General features: G+C 31.1%; 1 protein-coding gene and 1 non-coding gene across 3 annotated transcripts in view; both read right to left on the bottom strand.

Annotated features, from left to right (window-relative positions):
- LOC125072784 (A-kinase anchor protein 13) overlaps nt 1-22,025 on the bottom strand; it is a 44,648-nt gene extending 22,623 nt beyond the window's left edge. The window contains exons 1-6 of one of the 2 annotated variants that reach the window (XM_047683477.1): nt 21,679-22,025; nt 20,942-21,002; nt 3,270-3,382; nt 1,671-1,787; nt 1,169-1,289; nt 201-309 (exon numbers count right to left, since the gene is read on the bottom strand). In XM_047683477.1, coding sequence (XP_047539433.1) covers nt 201-309; nt 1,169-1,289; nt 1,671-1,787; nt 3,270-3,382; nt 20,942-20,984 — 503 coding nt within the window. In that variant the 5' untranslated portion in view covers nt 20,985-21,002; nt 21,679-22,025. The remainder of the gene's footprint in view (nt 1-200; nt 310-1,168; nt 1,290-1,670; nt 1,788-3,269; nt 3,383-20,941; nt 21,003-21,678) is intronic. The other variant, XM_047683478.1, reaches the window with a different exon arrangement.
- Trnav-cac lies at nt 17,237-17,309 on the bottom strand. The gene has a single exon. It is a non-coding gene; the product is annotated as a tRNA-Val (tRNA).
- Nucleotides 22,026-24,237: the final 2,212 nt, after the last annotated feature.

Below are 24,237 nucleotides of genomic sequence, written 5' to 3'. Positions count from 1 at the left end.
TGGTGATATGGGATTTGTGCAACCTCGTCCGAATAGATTCTAATGTTTAGCGGTGAATGAGCCAGTGTACAGGCAATAAGGTTATAAAAGCTTCGTTTCCAAGGTGTACGGCGCATTCACGATATAAGTAATGGTTAATATTTCTTACAGCGCCAATTTCTGTGAGCGGTTTATTTAAATAAATAAAATAGTTCACTTACCTACGCTGCCTTTGCGTATCGTGTAACCTGGCTCCAGGCTCCAGCGCCGCCCACGAGCTCCGTCGACCTTCATCGCGTCGCTCCCATATACCCCATTGACGAGATTCACCTAACAGTCAAAAAAAAATATGAGATATCAGCCTATGATCTTTGGGAAAGCGATAGGAAAACAAGGTACATATCCCATCTATTTATTCTGATAGTACATTAAAAGCACAGTGACATAAATCCATCGAAGAGTGCATTTATTATGTTAATAAAATTATGGACTTTTTTTATTTTGCTGATCTGATAGATCCAATCAGTGTATTTTTTTTTTGAGTTATTTTACTCGACTACGGCGAAGCAAAAATGATCGTTATTATTTAGGCATAAACATAAAACAGTAACAAACTGAAAATGAACTTGACTATACATTTTTATGACTTGAAACTTCCATTTCTGCTAATCCTCTTACTTGTATCTTTTTCTAAATCTAACGCACTGGGAGATAATAGATATACGAGAGGCCAAATTTTAGCCAACGAATGCTGATTTTCTTACAAATTATATATCTACATTGAGTATTTGTTAGTTGCGCGGCGCAGTTTACGAGCGCGGTGCGCCGTATGTCAGGACGCACACTAAATATGTGTGCATTATCATTTTAGCTAGACAGATAGTAAGAAATACATTATTTATTCTTGCAAGTAATCTAACGTTATTACGATATGTCAATTATGTAGGAAAAATCGTGCCGCCTACCGTCGCGTCAATTGATAAAGCTATATGAATAAAATTAATGGTTAAATAAATTCCTCAAAGCGTTCTAAAGGAAAATCCGTCTATACGTCTATTTACTTAGACGAGCGAAGCGTTGAATATTATAAATAAACAGTCCTTTTATACTTTCTTTGTTTGATATAAAATACTTATATAAGTAGCATACTACCATCCGCTAAAGCCTTTTTCGATGGTCTAATACTCACAGCTGCCTTTTCTACTCTGTGGGTAAAAATCCAAGTGTGTGGGCGACGAACACTCTGGCTCGACGACGCCATCTTTGCAGAGTGATGGACATGAAGTGCTTAAACGACTGGTACCTGTTGCCTGGAAAAAAATAGATATACACACGTAAGAAGTTTGTTTATCGTATAAAATATATAATTATTGCTTTGAATCATTTAGACTCACAACACAATATTATTGGTGATTTCAAAATTATTACATATAATTTTAATTTCAATATGAAATTAGTTTTAATTTTACAAATATTCGTAAACTCAATTTCAGAGAGCAGTGAGTTATTTTTCCTTTATTAATTTAACCAATAACATTATCTGCCATTCTCACAAACTGTCAGTATGTGAAGTATTTATTCAACTGTTTTTTTAATTATTTAGTGTAAAGATTAGTTATTTTTATTTTTAATATTTAAGTGTTAGCAATGTATATTAAGTATTTTAATTATTTATTAGTTTGTGTTGTTACCAGTAGTGGCAAGGGAGCAGCTCGCATACGTTGCACCGCCGCGTGCAACCGTCGCAACTGTTGGAGACTGTCGTCGAGCACGCCTGGACTGTGCGGCGTCACGCTTATCGTGGGCACCTAATACATCAAACATTTAAATTACTTTTAGTATTTTTTGTACCCAGTGTAAAGTATTTTGTAAATTATAGGTGCTCTTTGAAAACAACTATTACAGCGACGAAGTCATTAAACGCAAAACACGATTTCCACTACGTAACAATTTTTTCCATGAATATAAAAGGGACCAATCTTGAATGCTGGAACCTATCTGGTAGTTAGCAGACACTCATGTGACATTATATATATATTTTACAAGATAACCATCGTGAACGCTCCTTTTGTAAGGAAAAATCTACACAATACACACATTCATCATTTCCGCTGTCGGAAACGAGATTCCCCGCTCACTAGCGCTCACTGCTGACTATATCAAACAAAACGTCGTGACGTAAATTCAGAATACTATGAAAAGAGCGCTTTCCCTTCCATCGCTACACCCTGATCTCATAGAGGCTCGCAGGGTGGTCGTCATTCGGAGTTAGAGATGGCTTAAATTTTAAGGCGAGGTCTAGTACATGCCGCGGTAACCTGTAACGGTATGGCATTGACAAAATCAGAAAAAAATAAATAATCTAGCAACCGTTTTCCTTGCCAGACAAAGAGCACCAGCGCAAAAAGTCCTTATTTTCGTCGCTTATTATTACTCTTATTTATATTGTTTGCCATAAATTAGGTCATGTAGGCCAAGTAGACTCTTGCGAGCACTTTTGAGCCGTGATAATTCAATTAAATTTAATGCTACAGCCGGTTCGGAATGTAGATTCTACCGAGAAGGACCGGCGAGCAACTTACTAGTTACTGTTTTCCGACAATCAGTTATATGGATTGTGGATTGTAGATTCTACATAATCCTTTATCGAGTAAAACTAATGTTTTTTTTAAACATGTAATTAAAATGTATTAATTGACTAAGCTAATATATATGTAATGTGTATAACTTATAAATTAATCTATGTTAATTGTTTTTGTCATAAAGCTGTTCTAGATATTTGATATTTTATTAATATTCAAATGATATGAGACTGACTTCTGCGAATAAAATATCATAATTACACTTGAAGTGTTCGGTATTTTGGAGTACCTAATAAAGCTGTTGCCATTTATGAACTTTTAATAATTTGATTTCTTCTCAAGTTATATAATTTGGCTCTTTTTTATATTTGGGAATATTGATATATATTTTAATAATAAATGTATGATACAAGACACAACCCATCAAAATTTAATAATAATTTCCGCATAACTCATGACTGCGTGGAATGCTTGCAAGAATGCCAGCAGCATTTCCCCGTTGAATCGCAATTCCGATTCTCTAAGCGACAAATGGACCAGATTTTCTGACACTAATGGAAGCAATTATTATGATAAATTCCAGATACATGATTTATTAGTACAATATTAACTTGACCTGAGTAGATAAATATCGATCTCTAACATCTAATGCGTAATTAAATAATAATAATCTTATATAATATAAAATGTATATAAATTCAACATTACTTGTATTGGTACCTGTGCCCTGGCGGCGGCCATTGTTGGAGTTGGGGTCACGTGTTCCGTCACCTCGTCCTCGCTGCTGTCCGACCTGGAGTCAGAACTGCCGCCGCCTTCGTCTGCATCAAAACATTACATGACAAATAAAACCACCATTAATGAAATTTGGTACACTTTACTTAAAAAATAATTATTAACGTTGGAAATATTAGAAGTAAAAGTGTTGAATATAAAACTCTAACGACCTTACCTAAAAATGTTTTTGACGGATGATTACTTTAACAGTGTCTTCTTCTTTCGAATGTCAAGTTAATCACGAGAGAAAGAGAGATGAGAGTGTTTAGCTTAACACCTAAATACTTTTATTGAAAAGCCATTGATCCTTATTGACTAATGTATCTCTTAATTTTATTGCTTCTGAATTAGTGAGATTCAAATTAAGCCAGAGCAAAGAAATTGTAACATTCAGATTCATTCATTGAAAGTTTGTTATATTCAGTTTGTTAGTTCGTTTAAGTCAAATATTTCAAGCTGTATTAGAACCAATACCTCTTATTCTACGGAGTTGAAATTTTACATTTTGATTTAGATTTTAGATGCAGATAACAATGCTAACCGTGACATGAGAATCAGGATTCTAAGCTTTAGGACTCCATCTAGACGACGGAACTCCTCATCGATCAACAGCATAGACTATTTATAAATTCACAATTCATTTATTTACATAATACGATTTGTGTAATATAATGTATGAATGTATGAGGCTAGATGATCATGATTAATCGCATGAAAACAATAAATGTTTCACAAGCGAATTTGTTCTTTATTGTTCACAAAGAGTAATTTATATAACAGGAAAAAAAACTCCGAACCTATAAAACTTCGTTCAGTACGCTCCATAAATCAATCTTTATTTCATATCGTGTTTAATGTTTGAAGTTATCTGTCCCTATCGTCCGGGAAAGCCCGTGAAACGGATATTGACTTTCCCAGTCAGACTATTATACCGATGTTTCTATCGGGATTAATAACATAGGGAGGACAAATATGACCCAGTTTTCTGTGTTTCTTAACCCCCAATGCAAAAACCTCTCATGTTTTGTTTAACGTGTGTATCTGTCTGCGGCATCTTAATTTGGTTTTGTTTTTGTTTGAAGAGTGACTTGATCATTTGTAATCTTCGCTATTATTAACTTGAACTATTTGAAGATCATCAGCTTCTGTAGCAGTTGAAGGGATTTAAGCAACTTCTACTGGTCTCATTAATTCAAAATTTTGTATCTTGTGAATTCAATTATATTCCTATAACATAGTAACCCTGATCTGATGCTACTACATCTGGAATCAGAGGTTACCCAGCTCCTCACCAACTTACAGCAGAAGTATCGTATTATCGTATATTGGAGCGTATCAGATTGAATTACTTTTGAGACAATTGTTTTTTTTTTCTATTTAAATTTTTATGTACATAAGCAATTTCATGTTAATTCTCGATGAATTTTATTTGAAGTTTAAACAATAGCTCTGTTAGATACTTAAATTAATTTAATTATTTAACTTTTTGTTTGAAGTTTTTTTGTAGCCAGCTATAAAACGTTTTGTAATCTTTATTAAACAGAACGTACCCGACGTTGACGATTAATTAATTTCATTTCACGCATGTTGTATTCCGAAACAATTAAAAATGAGAAATATAGAAACAGCAGCTAAGTTTCTCTGGATGAAACGGAAAACTACTTCAAATCTACATCATTATTCAAAATTAGAATATAAATATTATAAACGTGCCCAAATTGATTGAATAATTTGATTTAAGAAAATGTATCATTGTACATGGAAAATGGTTAAAAAAAAAAATATATCCCGCTGAGTTTCTTTCGCCGGTTCTTCTCCGAGGTCCGAGGTGCTAAATTCCGTACCGGTGGTAGATTTTTGACAATCAATAAGCAAGTTTAAACACTTCTATATTTAATAAAGATTTTTGACTTTGACTTTGACTTTGTACAAAATCGTTTTTTCAAATATATATTTCTTATTGAAACTAAATATAATAATAATTATTTATGAAGATATAATTTTCATTCATGTATAAAAATAAGTAAGTAATTGTATTGTAGTGTATTTTGACAATAGAGAACTTTATTGATAGTTAGTATCGAGCAACTGCTTTAAGTGATACAATCATTATTATTGTAACAGCGAGACTTCACTTTACTTAACATTTTAGGATAGGATATCCCTGCATAGATAATCAATCGCAAACAGCTCGTATGGACTGAACATGCAGACATACGAAAATATCGCAAAAGCAATGCGATACTACTGAGCGAGTCAAATGTGTACAGTCAACAAAAACATTTTCCCTATTTGATAGTTGACTATACTAACATTTTAAAGGGTGATCAAACCTAACTATAACACAACAATATTGCTGTTTGGCGTTAGAATATATGCAACGACATAATTTACTATTATATAGTATATATAAATTTACTATTTACGTTACTAGGGGCCTATAACCATTAGAAATAAACTATGACGACGTATTAACATAATGTAGGTCACAATTAAGCCACGTTAAGCTACAGTCCCACTTAATAGGATTTTAGATTTGTATAACGCTAAAAGGTTTTTCTGGGAAATCAATTATTTCACTATATTATATATGTTTGTATTTTAGTAACGTTCGTCGTAGACCATTTCCTGAGGATGATCCGGTTATGTGACGAAACGTGAATTGAGTGTTTAATTGGTCGTATATTGATGGTAGTGTACAGTGCACTCTATTTTACAATATATAATTAAATCCTTTTAAAACCAGAAAAAAAAGCCTGTATTAACGTTTCAAGTATAAAAAAAAATGACAATGATGACCAATGAAATTGAGATAGTATCTTGAAATAGCTTCAACGCAAAAAATATCGTCTAATCCAGTTATAAATAAAAAAAAACCGGCTAAGTACGAGTAGGCCTTGCACACAAAGAGTTCCGTACTTATCATTATAAAAACGGCTAAAAAGTCATGTCTATTGTATGTAAGCCTTCTTAAATAATTATTTTATTCTGTTTAAGTATATTTTGTTATAGCTTACACAAAACACATCAGCTGTTAAACATTCAAGTGTCTAGCTATAGCCTATTCCAATAGGGAGTAGGAAAAATTATAAACAAACCGTAGATTTACGTATTTCACGCGATATGCTTATAACTCAGCTACATTGTGCACCGCTAAGAGTTTATGATTAATATATATTTATTTATAATACAACACTATTACACTTCACTACTTATTTCTACTTTAATTATACTTCCAAAATTCTAATATCAAATTCGTCGACGTTCAAAACGCCATATTGTCGCAAATTTACAATGAATATCATAGATTACTCAAGCTCTCAACCAATTATATCGCGTCAATTTGTTGTGAAATGTTGTTTATTTGGCTCTTTTCGTGATATGGTTGGAATAGAGTATATAACTAACATGGTCCATGAGATACAGCCTGGTGACAGACAGACAGTCGGACGGAAGCATGGACAGCTGAGTCTTAGTAATAGGGTCCGATTTACACTTTGGGTACGGAACCCTAAAAAGGTTACACCTTATTATACATATGTATATACAAACAAATAGACAACCTCCTACATATTTGTAATCGGTTAAGGGTCAAGTCTCGCGACTGAATTTTAAACCAGTTCTACTAAAGCGATTGAATTAAAATTTTGCACGCAGTTTAGTGCTCGTGAACATACAAACTTGTACATGTATTCAATTTGATTTGGTGACATAGATGCTTGTTCTACTAACGGTTTCTTTTAACTTGTGTTGGATGCTTATAGATTTAGAAATGATAGCGATTTGTTAGTATAATTGTTCATACATATATACGTTCATACACATATTGATCATGGATAAGTTATTTCCTATAATGTAATTTCAGTAAATAACTACAAACTTGGGTAGATTCTTAGAATTACCTACGTAAAAATTACTAAATTTAATATTAGCATCAAAATAGCTTCATGTATTTTTTTTTATTATAGCGACAATATACTACACATAGAACCTTTTGTTTGAGCAGCTGATACTTCAGGAATTTTTATACACAGCTTTAATCGGAGGTACGAATAGGAAACCTGGTCTTTGAGAGGTTTAATTACAGAGAATTGCGAATTCTAATCACACAATCCTTTTATCTCTGTTCTCGTTCCTCGAAGTTTATAATTAACCGTTATCAGATTAAGAATATTTTGAACAGGATATTTTTTTTCTAATTGCTATGAAATACAAAAAAGAAAATAATATGTTCAACGTTAAAATATACGTTCAGTGATATTGCAATATTTTATTGTAAGCAATATTGAATATGTCTGAATGTATGCATATAGTGACACTAATTGGTCAACGAATAGCAGCTACTTTTGTGACGTCATCATTTTAATTATTATGAAGTCAAAATTATCGAAACAACTTCCTATATTAAAAAAAAACGACGAAAATGTAACGTAAAAATTAAAAATATGACAAATTTATTTTACTACGATATTTCCATTTATCGGTAGCTTTTAAATTCAAAATCTCACATTTATACTCTCTTACTTACTTAGTTTTAACTCGATTAAAACTGTAAATAACAAAACGTAGCCGCTGCTATGATGAATACTAAAAGCCTCAAACAATACCGTAACGGTTTTCCAAGTTTAAAAAGAAATACAAATTGCTTCAATTCATAACTCGTGCTACGGTTATTTCACACTTAATATTTCCAACCTTGGCTGTTCTACCGAAACGTTACTAAACGTTAATTCCAAACGCCTTAATCCTAATCCGTATTTTTACAGCGCAAGTTCAAAACTCGTGCGTCAATCACGACCTTGTAATCGATCTTTACCTAATCTAGAATCCATATATCCTCAACATTATTATATTGAAGGCGAGTGGAAAATACACTAAACAATGGTTAGATTAGGCTTACGGGAGATCAGGGCGTCACGGTAGCATGCGAAAGCGATCCCGTGGCGCCCAGCGATAAGATGGAGAGAGTACTGCTGGTTTTTTAGTGGGTATTCCGGTGTACCTGGGCGCATTCGGCGTCCAGGGCACTGGCAAGTCCCACATTCCCTCCCCCCACTTCCAGGTGGGGTAACGCGTAACGCGTTTTTATAGCGAGAAAAAAAAGAAAAGGTTTACAGGAGATACTTGTACAAACCGACATCTGCACCAAGCGAACGATCACATAAGTGCAACTATGAAAAATAAATCATAATCGAAATTAATTAAACAGAATTGCTTTAAACGTAGTGAGTGCTATTATCAGTTAGGAATGCAGATTGTATCGAGAAGTACCGGCAAGAAACTCAGTAGTTACTCTTTTGCATTTCGAGTAATATCTAGTGCCTCTCTCGGGATGTTGGATTCCAACATTACAAAGCATCTAAATCTATTCGAACGTTCTAAAGTTATAGTGGAATAAAGAAACTCACATACATATATGAACCCTGAAAACATTTAATAATTTTTGGGAAGTCGTGTAAAAAATAATCCAGTACACCGCAGTACGCTTACTAATTATTCGCAAAAGATGTAACGGTGCATAATACGAATGAAGTTAAAACAGTGACCTACTTCTCGCTGTCAAGGTTTTATTTGTTCAACATACAAAAACCAGTCCATTTGAACCCTCGTCGGGGATAATATTCCCACATTGCTTATAAAGATCAAGAGTCCTTTTCAATTGGACTCTTGACGACACTTCCTTCCTGTAAAAGCTTTAATGTAAAGTAAAAATTGATAAAAGATGCCTTGATCGAGGGTCACTTACTGTTTTTTACGAGATAATCAAAATCTTGAGTGTCATGTTGCTATAATGAAAATGAAAATGCTTTAAAATATACTCTATTCCAACCATAAGAATTGAAAAGCCAAACAAACAAAATTTGACAGCAAATTGACGCGATACCATTGGTCGAAAGCTTGATTAATCTATGATATTCACTATGGATTTGCGAAGAAATTGCAATTTGAACGTCGAAGAAATGATATCTGTATTTTAGAAGTAAAATTAAGTTGATAAAAGTAGTAAGTGTAATATTGTTGTATTATAAATAAAGATATATATTAATCATAAAACTCTTAATAGTGCACAACAACATAGCTGAGTTATTAGCAAATCACATAAAATACATAAATTTAAGGTTTGTTTATCTTTATTCCTACTTCAGATATAGAATAAATAATTTACAAATTGTACACATATCTCATTTTCTATGGGAATTGGTCCAGTATCAAACAAAAATCAATACATAGCATCGTTTTTTTACAATTACATTGCAATTACAGGCACGACAGACATTACATCTTCGTTACCTCGGTGCTAGCGACGCATTGGAGATAGAAATCATAATTATTACAGAATGAGTGTTGAAGGTAATCACCAGGAGGTGGCCAATACTGGCCTTACTAAAATATATTTAAAATAAAATAGGAGTCATGTACAATGTTTATCAAATGCATTATTTAATGCCTAAAAACAATATTTTTGGGGATATATTTACTTAGAATTTATAAGTCGAAAGAAAATGTTATCACATCACATCAAACGAAGGTACAAACTTCATGAACACGAATAATGTATTTATTTTATCAAAAAAATATCACTAATAAGAAATATGTTATTCTATTCACTCGTCGGTTCTTAGATATATATATCCTCTGTTTCTCACTAAAGAAACAGAGGATGGACTCATGTCATCAAAAAGTGATGTGTAAGTTTTTTTTTTTTGAATTAAAGGGAAAAAAATACTACAATTGCGTAAATTCGAAATTCAAACGTTTTTTATATAATAAATACTAACCATGTTTTTTTTTATGGCATTTGTTGGCGGACGAGCATATGGGCCACCTGATGGTAAGTGGTCACCACCGCCCATAGACAAAGGCGCTGTAAGAAATATTTACCATTCCTTACATCACCTATGCGCCACCAACCTCGGGAATTAAGATGTTATGTCCCTTGTGCCTGTGATTACACTGGCTCATTCACCCTTCTAACCGGAACACAACAATACAGAGTAATGTTATTTGGCGGTAGAATATCTGATGAGTGGGTGGTACCTACCCAGACGGGTTTGCACAAAGCCCTACCACCAAGTAGCTCTATCTACCTACTTGAATTCATATAAAATTTGAAATAAGGGGATAACCGCTCATCAATCATCTTCATCTTTTGACAAACCATTTCATCTACAAATATAACCCAGTTAACAATTGTATAACGTTTCGATAAAGTCTAGCAAGCAAATGGGTCGCTCTATGTTCTCAATGCGTTCGACGGCCGAAAGATAAACAAACATTGAATGCGATAAAAAAAACCAACAACGATGTATTTTAAGGCGATTGTTGCCGCGATAATTCTAGTTTTCTTATGGGAATGTGTGGGAACATCACGCAACACGATCCTCGGTGTAACATTACGAACGAAATCGGTTGAGCGTGATGGAGAAATAATCTCAACTATGCGAGATTATAAAAGTCATTAATGACTAACGATATATATATATATAGACTAGTTCAACCCAATTAGTACAATTTGTATCGGTTAGTTGATAATGAAATATTTTAGGAAACGAATAAGATGTTTCAACTACCTAGACCATAACTAAAATAAATGTTTAACTGCTATGGCTATGGCCTGCTATTGAGAAGGTTGCAATGAGGCCTTTATATTGGGTTGACCAGTAGACAGATCTGTAGCATATCATTAGCAGCCTGTAAATTTCCCATTGCTGGGCTAATGCCTCCTCTCTCCTTGAGGTTTTGGAACATATTCCACCACGCTGCTCCAATGCGGGTTGGTGGAAAACACATGTGGCAGAATTTCGTTAAAATTAGACACATGCAGGTTTCCTCACGATTTTTTCCATCACCGCCGAGCACGAGATGAATTATAAACACAAATTAAGCACATGAAAATTCAGTGGTGCCTGCCTGGGTTTGAACCCGAAATCATCGGTTAACATGCACGCGTTCTAATATATAACATATCAAAATTAGATTATTGACTGATGTGGACTTGCCTTGTTACTTTAACTACTTCCGAAGAATAATGTATAGAGCATTATGTATGCAGTAAATAAAATAAACATATTATGTACACGTGATATTGTTTTCGTTGTAATATAAAAGACTTATAGAAGTTGTGACGTACGTACTATGTATTAGTACTAGGAACAAGCATAAGCTAGTTACAAATGTCACCCGACTGCACAGGTATAATAATTCTTTTGTTGGGCAATGTAGTGTTGTACATATGTTTACAGCAGGATACCATTTCAAAATAATTCAGTCATTTAAAAAAATCGGTAAGGGAAGTTTGTGCTTAAATAATATTATAAGACTAATAATAGTTAGATGACAATACTTTGGGAATGAAACGATCGGCTCCAGGACGTTTCGAAAAGAAATATGAAAAAATACATAAGACATACAATGTTAAAAATATATGATAAAAAAAAAATAGTCCCGCTGAATTTCTTTCGCCTATTCTTCTCAGCTCTAGGATATTTCTTTTCGAACCAAATGAATGACAATGAATAAGTAAGTGTAATGCTTCTAATACATTAAATAAATATTTTTGAATCTTGGCTACAACTGACTACTGTCTTCTACGAATGCACCTCATTCAAGTACACTCTTACGAGCACATTAAATCAAAGTTTCGTCATATAACAAGTTCGTTAATTTTACTAACTTTTCGTAATGTAGATCCAAGAGCAACCGGAAAGAAAATTACTACACTAGACCAATTAAAGCACGTTTATTACAATATTTTCCAAATTGATATTAAAATATGACATATATATGGAGTATATTTGTAAGAAATGATAAACCTTTATGAATGGAATATACAGATAAAACATATCATTACCTAAAAACACCCTTGATTAAAAATTGCTTTACAATAATAGTAGATCAATAAGGATCATCGGTGAAGAGATCAATCTTGGCCATAATTCTTACATACAGCCCGAAAGCTTACATTTATAGATTTCTATAGCATAATAACACTGCCATAAGGGCAGATTTTTATATGTGCTTGTACACTGGCTCACTTAACATTCAACGTCAAGGTTGCGTTTTCTCTTTAAAAGAACTAATCTCTTGAGACGTTTTGTCATTGCCTTTGGTGTATTTTTGATTGAGTCTTTTTATGTGTACTAGGAGATGTGATAGTACTCAAGTATGTTCGTAAATACAGATTTACTCTCTATTCCGTTGTTAGTCAAAACCCAATTGTATAGCAATCCAAAACGACCAGTGTTCCACCAACATATTTACGCGCCTTTCGAAAAAGGCAATTGAGAATTGATTTGAAAAGTACACTGAATTTTGATTGGACCGGATACTTTGGACTCAACAGCTCGGGGATATCCAGCACAATATGCTAGTCAACAGACCAGAATCCGTCTACCAACATTACCACTACTAAATATGCAGTAAATTTAGTACATCTGACGTAGAACAACACAGTTATCACAAATACATAAAAAATTAATCACTACAACATTATTCCAACATGTATAATACCAATTATTCGACAATATTACGATATGATATGATATCGATTACTTTAAGCCGTGATTATGACGTAGTGTCAAATCAAATTCCGCACTGCGCGCCGCGCGATGATATGCAGTGATGTCCATTAATCACAATTAAAATGACTTGGTTGTTAAACTAAAGACACCAATGTCTTTGTATTAAGCCACTCTGCAAGAATACACAGCATTGCTCAAAACAAAGCAAAACAAACAAAGCTTGAATTGAAACAAGAAAAAAAAAAGTACGACAACGAAATAAATATTTGTATTAATGATGACTCGGCTATGCATTGTGGTTATGTTATACGCTAACTATAATAAATGATATTAAATGATAATGTTTGACTGAAAATCTCTGAAACACGCTCAATTTATTGGTACAAATTTCATGTTAAAATGTTCAGCGGTTTTTGTGGGATGCGCGCTCAAGAAAACATCGATCTGTTTATAGATATAGAAGATAGATTACATGCATTCATAATAAAAATTTTAATAATAATAATTTTAAATTATAAGAACCATCCAGCGAACAAGCTTGTTATAACATTTAACAAATAAAAAAAAAATTAAGATTTTTTTGTAACATTAATTAAAATAATACGTTGTGTATAAAGATGCCTAGATTTAGGATAATAATTGAGAATACAAACATAATTGTAAAACTGGTTAAATCTGGTTATTTAAAAGAGCAACTACGTGATTTTCTTGCAGCTTCTTCTCGCGGGAACAAGAAAGCCTTTCTTGCTTTCCGAAATGAGGGTAGAGTTGAAAGATTGACGATTCAAAAAAATCTTTATTGTAAAGATTATTTGAATAAAATCCATTTTATTTGATTTGAACCTCTTTGAATAAAGTATATTTTTTTTTAGTTCCACAGTTGGAAAAAGGGGTGAAATCTTTAATCAAAATCTCGATTTGATTGATTCCCTAAAACTGTTTTCCTCAATCAAAACTGTTCCTACTGTTTCTCCTTTATTATCGAGTACATTAAGCACTAAGTGGTGCTCGAAGTTTAGTATTACCCGCTTTGTATTAACTGGGTCATCTCGTCCAAGGACATTTATCATTACAAGTATCCGTCCCGATTTTTCGACCCTTGTAGTTATGTTCTCGTGACCTATTCCCGCAACGGCGACCACTCTCAACAAAAAAAAATGCACTTTATTAATGAGATTGTTCAATCATTAAAATAATATGAATTTTAAGACTACAAAGGATTATACCATATAAGAAATTAATATTTATAATTTGACGATGATTTAAATTGATGAAAGGGCTTTATGCAAGCCCGTCTATGTTAGTACCTATCTCATCATCTATTCCACTGCCAAACGGCAAAACTTAGTACGGTGTGTTTGAAGGGTGAGCGGGCCATTGTAACACGCACAAGAGATATACCATTTTAATTTCCCAAGATTAGCGGCGCATTGGCGACGTAACGACCATTCCTTACGTCACCGATATATGAGAAATATGTATGTACATATATTTAAATATATATACATGAATGTCTATGGGCGATGTTGACTTAGTTGACCTATCTGTCTGTCTGCCTAACTACATATATCAAGTAATAATTCGCAAGCACGTAAAAAAAAACAGACAAAATTGTAGACTAATATTGGCGGACAAATATCTATCGCCAATAAGATCATCAACTATCCGCTAAGCTGCAACATTTTTAGCGTTTAATTGCCGAAGATGTTTGAAAGAACAAGGTCAAAATTAGAGCTCAAGAGACAATATACATACGTCTATACTAATATCATAAATGCGAAAGTAACTCTATCTGTTATCTCTTTACGCTTAAAACGCTGAACCGATTTAAATGAAGTTTAGTATATGGATAGTTTGAGTACCGAGGAAGGACATAGGCAACATTTTTCTACCCTCTAAAGGGGGGCCCCTTTTGAAACCACTTTTCCAAGGGACAAAATTAGGAGTGACTGTTTAATAAATGTAATGTCTTATAAATTTCGTGCGGGTAAGCCCGCAGGTTTAGCTTTTATAATATAGGTCCGTGGTTGGCATCATGACTTTTATTTCTCACAGCGACAACTTCTACCGTTAGGATAGCCTATCTGCGTTGTGACTATAAATTAAAAAGTTAGCGTCAATATGACAATTAATAAATTATATTAAAACAAGTAATCGATACATGTTAAGAGGAAATTAACTGCGGTGCGGAAACTGCACGTGTCTTCCTGGGGCGGTTTCCGCCCCGAGGGAAACAAGGTCATGTGTCGGGAATGGAGTTGTGTGAAATTGGATACTATTTCTATTAAAAAATTTCTACAAAACGAAGGTATGAACAAAATATTGAACATATTTTTGTATAAGTATCTGCTTCAATTGTTTAATGCACAAACAATAAACGAAACAAAAGTATTTTATTAACATCGGATTAAATTAATCTCTCATCAGTCCTGTTATTTCATTAAGTGATTTTGCTTATATTATGTTAAATAATTTACCGTTAATTAAACATAAACACAGTTGTGACAAAGTTGTACAACAATATATTGTTATTTTACGAGGTATAATAATAAAGGACGAATAATTAGAATAAAACAAATTCTTTAAAAATACTTAAAAAACGTCGCATAAAGTTACGACCGAGTATTTTTATTAATAATAAATGACAATAATCAAAATCAATTCCAAAAGGAACATACTCAAATATATATTTTTTTAATTGCTATGTTTTTATAATACTTTTTACATGTGTATAACCACAGAGGTAGTCTGTTTAAAAGATAATTTCAAAATCAGAAGCGATGGAACTGCTTCTAAATATGAACTGCAGTTTATAAATAATTATAGCTACGTCTTTTTCAACCTTAGGCAATTAAAAACATTGTAATAAAAATAGACAGATATACAAATGAATGTAGATGATATTTTTTATCTATGTAATAGATATGTTTACAATAATTTAATCATAATTAATAATATTGACAACAGTAACAGACTGGTGCGCAGATTAATTATTTGAATATGTCAATTATATTTTATTGATATATAATTAAATATTGAAATTTATTGTTTGCATTAAGGTAAAATGGGAAACTATTTTTGGTGAATGTTTTTTTCTAATCTTTTCAATGTAATAGTACAGTTTGTTTCCAAAATAAAATAAAAAAATATATACTATATTTTTCCGTCTTTTAATTTTTAGACCGTCTTTCTTTATTTTTATAAACTATTCACATAATTTTATGTTGTCATTTTCAAGCAACATTTTAAATTACAATATTATTTATTCATAGCTGAAAAAAGCTATATTAAATTTTTGTAACAGGCTACTGTTCAAGTAGAACATTTTAAAATCAAAATAATCGTTAATCCATTTTAAAATGTCACATTACGTAACTAGGCACAAAGGCGCAACAAGTAAACGAATGGAACAACTTTACAAGTAAGGTATACATACCCAAATACAATCGCACTACATTTTCGAAAGTGGAACACTAATTTAATTATGTCTTGACCACAAAAAGACACATATTTTTATTTAAAACCAAACACTCATTATTGAAGAATAAAAAAAAACACAACAAGTCCCGAAATTTTAAATTTATATATCGAACATCAGTTTAAAATCGAATGTAGAAATTATTCTAAAACAATAAATTTAAAAATGGAATGTTTCGCGTGTGAAAATCGCTAAAATATAATATTATTTTGACAGTCGCTGCTCGGGCAGCTACCTAGCCTTTGTACGGGCTAGATGATTTGCGCATGCGTAAAATCGATCCACTAAGCACGACGAAGGCTGAACTATTCAACAGTCTCAGTCACCCCAGAGATTTGGTCAGGATACTTACTTAAGTGGAAAATCCACTGTGCTGTCGAATGAAAAATTCATATATGGAACTTCAGGAGACGATACCCCTTTTATACGCGACATAGATTTCGAATTGCCAATAAAAAAACAATGTATTTTTAACAATAATTAAGAGGACTGTAGGCGTAAAGTATATGTAGGAATAAATATTAATTTAAATTTTACAATTAAATGCATTCTAATTAATAAAAACATACTTAGAATATTATTTTCCATAGTTTTAACAATTACGAATATACATATATGGACGTCTAAAAGTGTAAAAATATTTCATTTGAACCATTTCTAATTATGAAATAATTAAGGGTAAATACTGACGTTATTCCTTGACGCAATTGTAACGAACTTGCCAAATAAAGATAAATTTACAAGACAAAACATCAGTTGCGGTTGGAATATAAATTATACCTTGTGATAAATTGCTTCATGTTATTTTCTTATGGATGTTAAGCACCACAAATTATTTTATAAATTAATATTAACAAAAAATATTAGGATATATTAGAAATTAAAAAAAAAAAAACAACTGTTTCCGCCCGGGATCGAACCGGGGGCCTTGTGCGTGTGAAGCACACGTGATAACCGCTACACTACGGAAACTATATCTCCTTGTGTAAAAAGCTAGACTGTAATCTGATAATTGGGATTTTAATCTACAATTTATTCGTTTACAAAAGCGGTCATAGTCTTTTTCCCTAACTTTTGATTGATACACTCAGGAGAGCTTAATAAAATATCTCATCCTTAGTTTTAGCAACGGATGCTTGCATATATATTTTCATTTTAAATGGCGGTGATAAATACCCGATTTCGATTTTATAATATACAAAAAGTACGATGAAATGTCTATAAATGGTTAAATACATTTTTAGAATTCAAATAGAAGTGTATCATTAGGGTGCATTTATATTTCAACTTTTATAGTTTCCCTATTAGTAAATATCTAACTGTTGGACATTATTAATTTTCTATTAAGGAGAAATTTAGGAGTTTAGTCCACCAAGCATCTTAATTTCAGATTAGTAGAAACACATGTGAGTTGTGACGGGGTTTCAATCATAACGAATTTCTTTACGACGTTTTCCTTCGCCGTCGAGAACTAAACAAAAATTAAGCAAATGAAAACTCAATGGTGCTTGATTGTGTTTGAACTTGAAACCCTCGTTAAGTTTCACGTGTTCTAATCACTGGGCCATTTCGGTTCTTGTGTGTAAGCGGGCAAACGTTAAATATAACTATATATGTAATAAGTTTGACACTCAATGCAAATGGTTTGGGTCTGTTAGTCATGCAAATTATAAAACAAAGATATCTTTACCATCGGTTTGTATTATACATGGACATGTTAACACGTTTACCGTCCACTTGGGCTAGTGTTTTTTTTTTTTTTAATTAAACTATAAAAATGGTAACCAAGAATTTTTCTGTCATAATACGAAACTAATTATTGTTTATTTTCTTATATATGGTTATATTTTATCTTCAAGTAAACATACAATAAACAAAATGTTTTCAACAACATTACTAAGTATTGCTATTTGGCGGTAGAATATTATAAGTGGTGGCCCAGACGGGCTTCCACAAAGCACACCAAGTAAATCATCAGAGAATAGCCAACTTGGATAGTTGGCTATTCCAACTTACGTAACATTATAGTACCAGAGTTATAAAAACACTGGAGCAAACATTCGGTGGTAGGAGCTTGCATAGGTTGCTTCATAAGCACTACCTTCCAAACTTCGAATTGCTACTTTGATTTTTTTGTCATAAAATCCCAATATTTTTTTATTTGCCCGATCCGTGATTAACCTCTCGACATCAATAAATTTATGACCCACTAGGCCAATAAAATACAGTCATTTTATAACTTCCGGAAGTCAAAACAGTTCTAATAATAACGACTTAATCAATTTTACCCCGTATAAACACTCCTAACGAATACATTTCGTAATACACATATAATCATAGTTAACGTGATATACAAAACAGAAATTGTCATACTTATGTAAGGTGTTTATATCACTGATTATTTTGAAACTGTTTATATTAATGGTTCAGATAAATGTGACATTCCAATGTTCTATTGTTTTGTACTACCTACGTTTAAATGTTAAATCTATTTATGAATACAGATTGTATAAGTTAATAGTGAAATAAATATAAAAAAAAGTACAAATTCATTTATAAATATACATAAATAATAAAGTTAATATAATTTAACTAAGCAGCGTCGTTACATTTTTTATAAATTATTATTGACGCAGAGGTCAATATTTTTTTTTTTATTGGTGTCTGTTTCTAGGTCGCAACACACGAAAACCACTGAATGGATGGAAAATGTCTCATTCCCAACGGAATATATAAAAAAAATCTTCGTAAATCAACCGAAACTCTAAACGGTATAAGTAATCAACTTAAACTAGCTACTACAAAGAAGTTTTATTTTAATAATACTGTTAGGTTTAAGATATGTTTTTTCTTTCATGTATAATACAAATATATCGCAGATGAAACCGCAGCGCATAGCTAGGGAAGAATAATTTATACAAAATTAAAAAATAAAACGTAAACCTATTTTCTGCAAATGGCAATATCTTAATCTCTACAATTATATATGGTATTCAGAACACAGACAGGGTAGAAGAATTTTCTATGGTAGATCTTATCTCATATGACCTGACAAAATATTCGCCTCTTACTGTTATTATAAATCATATAAATTATGCGAAAGTATGCCTTTGGATATTTGATATTTCAATTGATCATGTTTGAACAGCCATTTGTTTTATTAATCTGTGGAGCCACAGAGACTAATATAATTCGTAAGTCACATAAAGTCACAAGACATTTTTATAAGATTTAATATTTCATAATATTTGAAATGAAATTTATATACTTTAATGTGTTTGTAATTTAACTTCTACGAAAATCATTATCAAGACATTTTATATGTTGGCTACCTGAATCCATTATAAATAAAAAAAACTTATTATTATTAATAACACAGATAAATACTTGTCAATAGGATTTGTATCAGCACAATGGATAAATTTACTGTACTTGATAATTTAAAAGAAAATAATATAACTGGAGACAACAGGAGTAGGGAGGAAATAATTACAGCCCTAACTTTGATTGAGATTTGCATATATGATGTGTAAAACATAATTAAAATATAGATCTATACACTCACAAAGGCGTACACCTCCATGTAAATTATTATCAACTTCCATTAGTTAAAGTGAGTACCAATCAACCTCCTGAACAAATTTTTTAACTATGAGTCTGAAATTTCTGTACTAAAAACCCCCTCTTTAGTATTAGTTGTGTAAATTATGATAATAAATAACAATTAACATCGTTACATAGTATGTTTTTGCCGTTAATCTGTATATAATATATATTTATTTGGTACCGTTAGTTTAAAAAAATTAAGTATCAAAATAACAGTGTATCTATTTTTATGATATTTAAGTTGATGTGGTTAAGATGTAAATTTAAGCAATATTTACCACCTTTTTATAATGTATGGTTATAAAAATACACCAAAGTAAGTGTGTTTGCTGACAGAGAATTCTCTTTTCTATTTTTAAATTAACAACATATTTTGTCCCTTGTTAGCATACTAAAGTACTATCAAGGAATGAATCATTGAATAAGTTTATATTTAATGATTATGTATATTAGTATTATGCCCTGAGAATCGTTTCAAGTTTGAATTGGAATAATCAAAACAGGATCTGGTTTTATTAATTATAAATGAGTTCCACAAACTTTACAGTGTAAAAAAAGGAAAAAAACATTCCTTTTTAGTAATAAGATTAGAACATAGTTCACCACTCTGTTCCAGTTCTGGTTATGTGATGAAATTGAAACCTAATCTCCTTAAGTAACAATGGAATCTAAAGTTTTTCTAATACACCAACTCATCCAGTTTAGAGTGTACTTTGGGTTAACAATTTATGAGTGTCCAGAAAAATGATGTTACATGTAAGATTAATTTAACACTGAATTAAATCAGTGTTTTTAAAAAGCCTTTTAAACCACCTCTTTGATTCACAGGTTCTTCTAAAGTTATTTATTTTGGTAGATATGATTATTTGGGATTAATAGTTAATTTACAAATGTAGATACATTAGATAATGATGTTTGTAGCTGATAATTACTGATTATTTGTTAAAATACTTAATTTTATATTAAGATTTTCCATATATTCATTAAAAATATATTACCTGAAGATATAATTCTGATATTATCTTGTGATTGTATATTCATTTTGTATTTACACCGGTGCTGAAAATAAAGAAAAAATAATATAAAAATGAGAGTATTATGTGCATCATATAAATAAATTTTAAATGTAAGAATTGAATGGTCATATTAATATTTCCAGGACATAATATAGTTATTAAGAGAATCATACATATTTTGTAGTATATTGTGTATATACAATTTATTGCAGTGTGAAATAAAATTATTAATAATCATAGTTATTTATATGTATTTGAAATTATTGATATTAGTAAATATAATCTTTTAAAGCTGTCAATTTACTTTATTATGCTAATATAAGTTTTTTTTTATTATTACTTAAAGAGTAATTTAGTTTATCCGTATCGGAATAAACTATAATTTAGCTAGGTATAGATAAAGATTTGTATTGTGAATAGTGTTAATATTTTACAAACATTTCATTTAGATAGAAAAATTGATACATAATAAATTTTAATATTTAATTAAAAGTCATTGGATAATTATTTTTATAGGAAAGGGAATTTAATGTTTAAGGAATGTTCAAAATAATATAATAGATAATGCAGCTTATGCTACTATCTATACACCTTTTCAAGATAACTGAGTGGTACTTTATGAAATAACAGTTACCAACTAAAACAAAATATTAGGACATATAATATAAAGATTTGGATCGATGTAATAAAAAAAGAAAACAAAAATATTTACAACTTACATGTTTTTCCAAAATTGAGAAATCATATATCACACCATCAATACACTACACTCAAACAATTAACTTCTTATATTTTACGCAAGGCACAAACTTGGCATTTTCTCAGCAGTTACCCAGAATGATTTAAACAATGGGATCTAAATTTTATGCGAAAATACACTTTCACAATGGGACAAACCGATCCACATAGATAGCCACCTACACAAAACAATAAACAGTTATACAACTTGAAACATCACAAAAAACTTTATTTAAACTTAATTTTGAACAGTTTATTTAGTTTCTACAATGATATTAATGTTATTAAAACTTTTAACATGACAAAAAAAGTTACTTCAATAGTTTAAAAAACTTTTAAACTTTTAACAAATGTCGACGACTTCAGTTCTAAATTTCTCACTGACAAGTTTTGAGAATGCCGATAGTCGAACCAAGCTAAATTGTTTATACTAAGCAAAAGTTACCTTTAAATGCTTATACTTATGATGTAAATTAGCTTACACTTAATTTGACACAGGATATATTTTGTCGATGTAATAGTTGCTTAAAATGTATTCATTGAAATATTAAGTCGAAAATAAAATGTTAAATTGTATTAGATGTTTTATTTAGTTTAATTTTACCATTACAAATAATATTTTATTACAAGAAATTACAATTAATTCATTTGTGTTTTTTTATATGGCAACATTTTTTTATTATTAATATACAATATAGCACTGCTCACTTCTATCACACAATGTTTTGTAAAATTCAGGTGTATAAATTTTGAATACAGAAATTAAATTTTAATCTGTATTTCATTATTTAATAAAAAGTAAATTATAGTGGGAAAAAAGTTATAACGTAGTTTGAAATAATTTATTTGAAACTGTTGTACATGGAAACCCAAGAAACTTCCATAATTTGAAAGGCGCTTGTAATGAACAAAAAAATATTCCAAGTTACCAAGCAGAATATTGTTTATTAAATAAATGATATCGATTTTGTACTCCAAATTGTATTTACCTATTCTCAACGAAGACTAGTCAACTGTGCAGGCCACTAGGGGTATTTAGACTTCAAGTGTGTGGACTCTTGCCGATTTTTAAACGAATAATTTAAGCTAGCAGCTATACAAAACTACAAGTAAAATGAAAAAAAAACTGCATTGGATATTTACCGGTTCAAAATCTACGCTAGACGTAATAAACCTTCCCACTGAGGTTAAAAAATATTAGTACTTATTTTTTTTAAGGAATAGCTTTTGTCTATTCTTTTACAAGTGTCAGTTGTGGAGAGGTACAATACAATTAGAATAAGTACAATATAATAACGCTATTCCCTCTCTAATGAAACAGCCACGTTTCTGCAGTTCGAAAGCCATATTTGCTACTGCGAGAGTGCCTGATTTCTTTGCCATCCTCAAAGCAAGGACTGCGACGCAGTACTCGTCAGCTTTTTGAAAATGTTGGTGAATGCTCATAGGCTGCATCGGTAAAGGAACAATTCCTTTTTTTTTAAATTTCATTTTCATTCTTTGTAATATATTATTTTTGTATACTTTTAAATATGGGTTTGACTAAATGCCTGCAATAAATAAATGCTATAATATTTATGAAACATGCTTAAGAAAAAGAAACTTTATACCCTTTTATATATTTTTATTTGAAACTTTTCTTGATGTACATATCTGACACAGTTCTAAATTTCTTGTTGTTACATGTACTTATACTCGGAACATTTTACAGAATAAGTATAATAAAAAAGTATTATAAACTATTACTTAACTTGATTTGTATATAGACTTATTTTTTATGGTTTGTAGTACCTACCCAGCCCGCATAGATAAACAGAGTACTTCTGGATATCTTAATACGAAAATATCGAATACATATAAAAATTAAATGGACGATATTACACATCATCAATTCAACCTCTTAAGTGAAGAATGAAACTACTGTCATTTGTTTTGTCATTGGTATATGGACCAGAAAGAAAACACCAACTTCTACATGTCTAGCTTCAAATATGATGTTCATTCCCTATTTAACTTACAGGGATGAAATTAAAAAATCCTTATTAGCGCTTAGTAACTTAATGCGAGAAACTATTGCGCAAATCAGTATATTTTTCAGACTTACCGGTGATCGGGACGGTTATCAGTAGTCTACTTCTGTCAGTCTTAAAATTCTATTATGAAAGTATTGTATGTTTGATGTTTACAGAAATTTATAAGGTTGCAAGTTCCTTTTGCTGTTGTATATTTAATTAAAAAAATATTTTAAATAACTTCATATCTAAAGAACAACGTAAATAAGAACTTTTAATGTTTATTATCATATCATCAAGTGTCTCTGCTTTCGTGGTTCGATAAAGGTTTCGTTTATTAGCTACTAATATCAGAGTCATAATAATGATAATGTTGCAAGCAGAGAAAAGTGTTTCAGACATTTTATTCTAGATAGTTTTTTTTTTTAAAAAACTAAAAATAAAACAAGAAAGCCGGTTGAAAATTTTTTTACTTCGTTATGTCTTATACAAAATAGTGACTGAAATTTTCCTTTATATTTTATTAGA

This window comes from Vanessa atalanta, chromosome 22, assembly GCF_905147765.1.
Source record: "Vanessa atalanta chromosome 22, ilVanAtal1.2, whole genome shotgun sequence".
Taxonomy (NCBI): domain Eukaryota; kingdom Metazoa; phylum Arthropoda; class Insecta; order Lepidoptera; family Nymphalidae; genus Vanessa; species Vanessa atalanta.
Note: the sequence above shows the minus strand (reverse complement) of the source record. Positions and strands in the feature narration are given on the sequence as shown.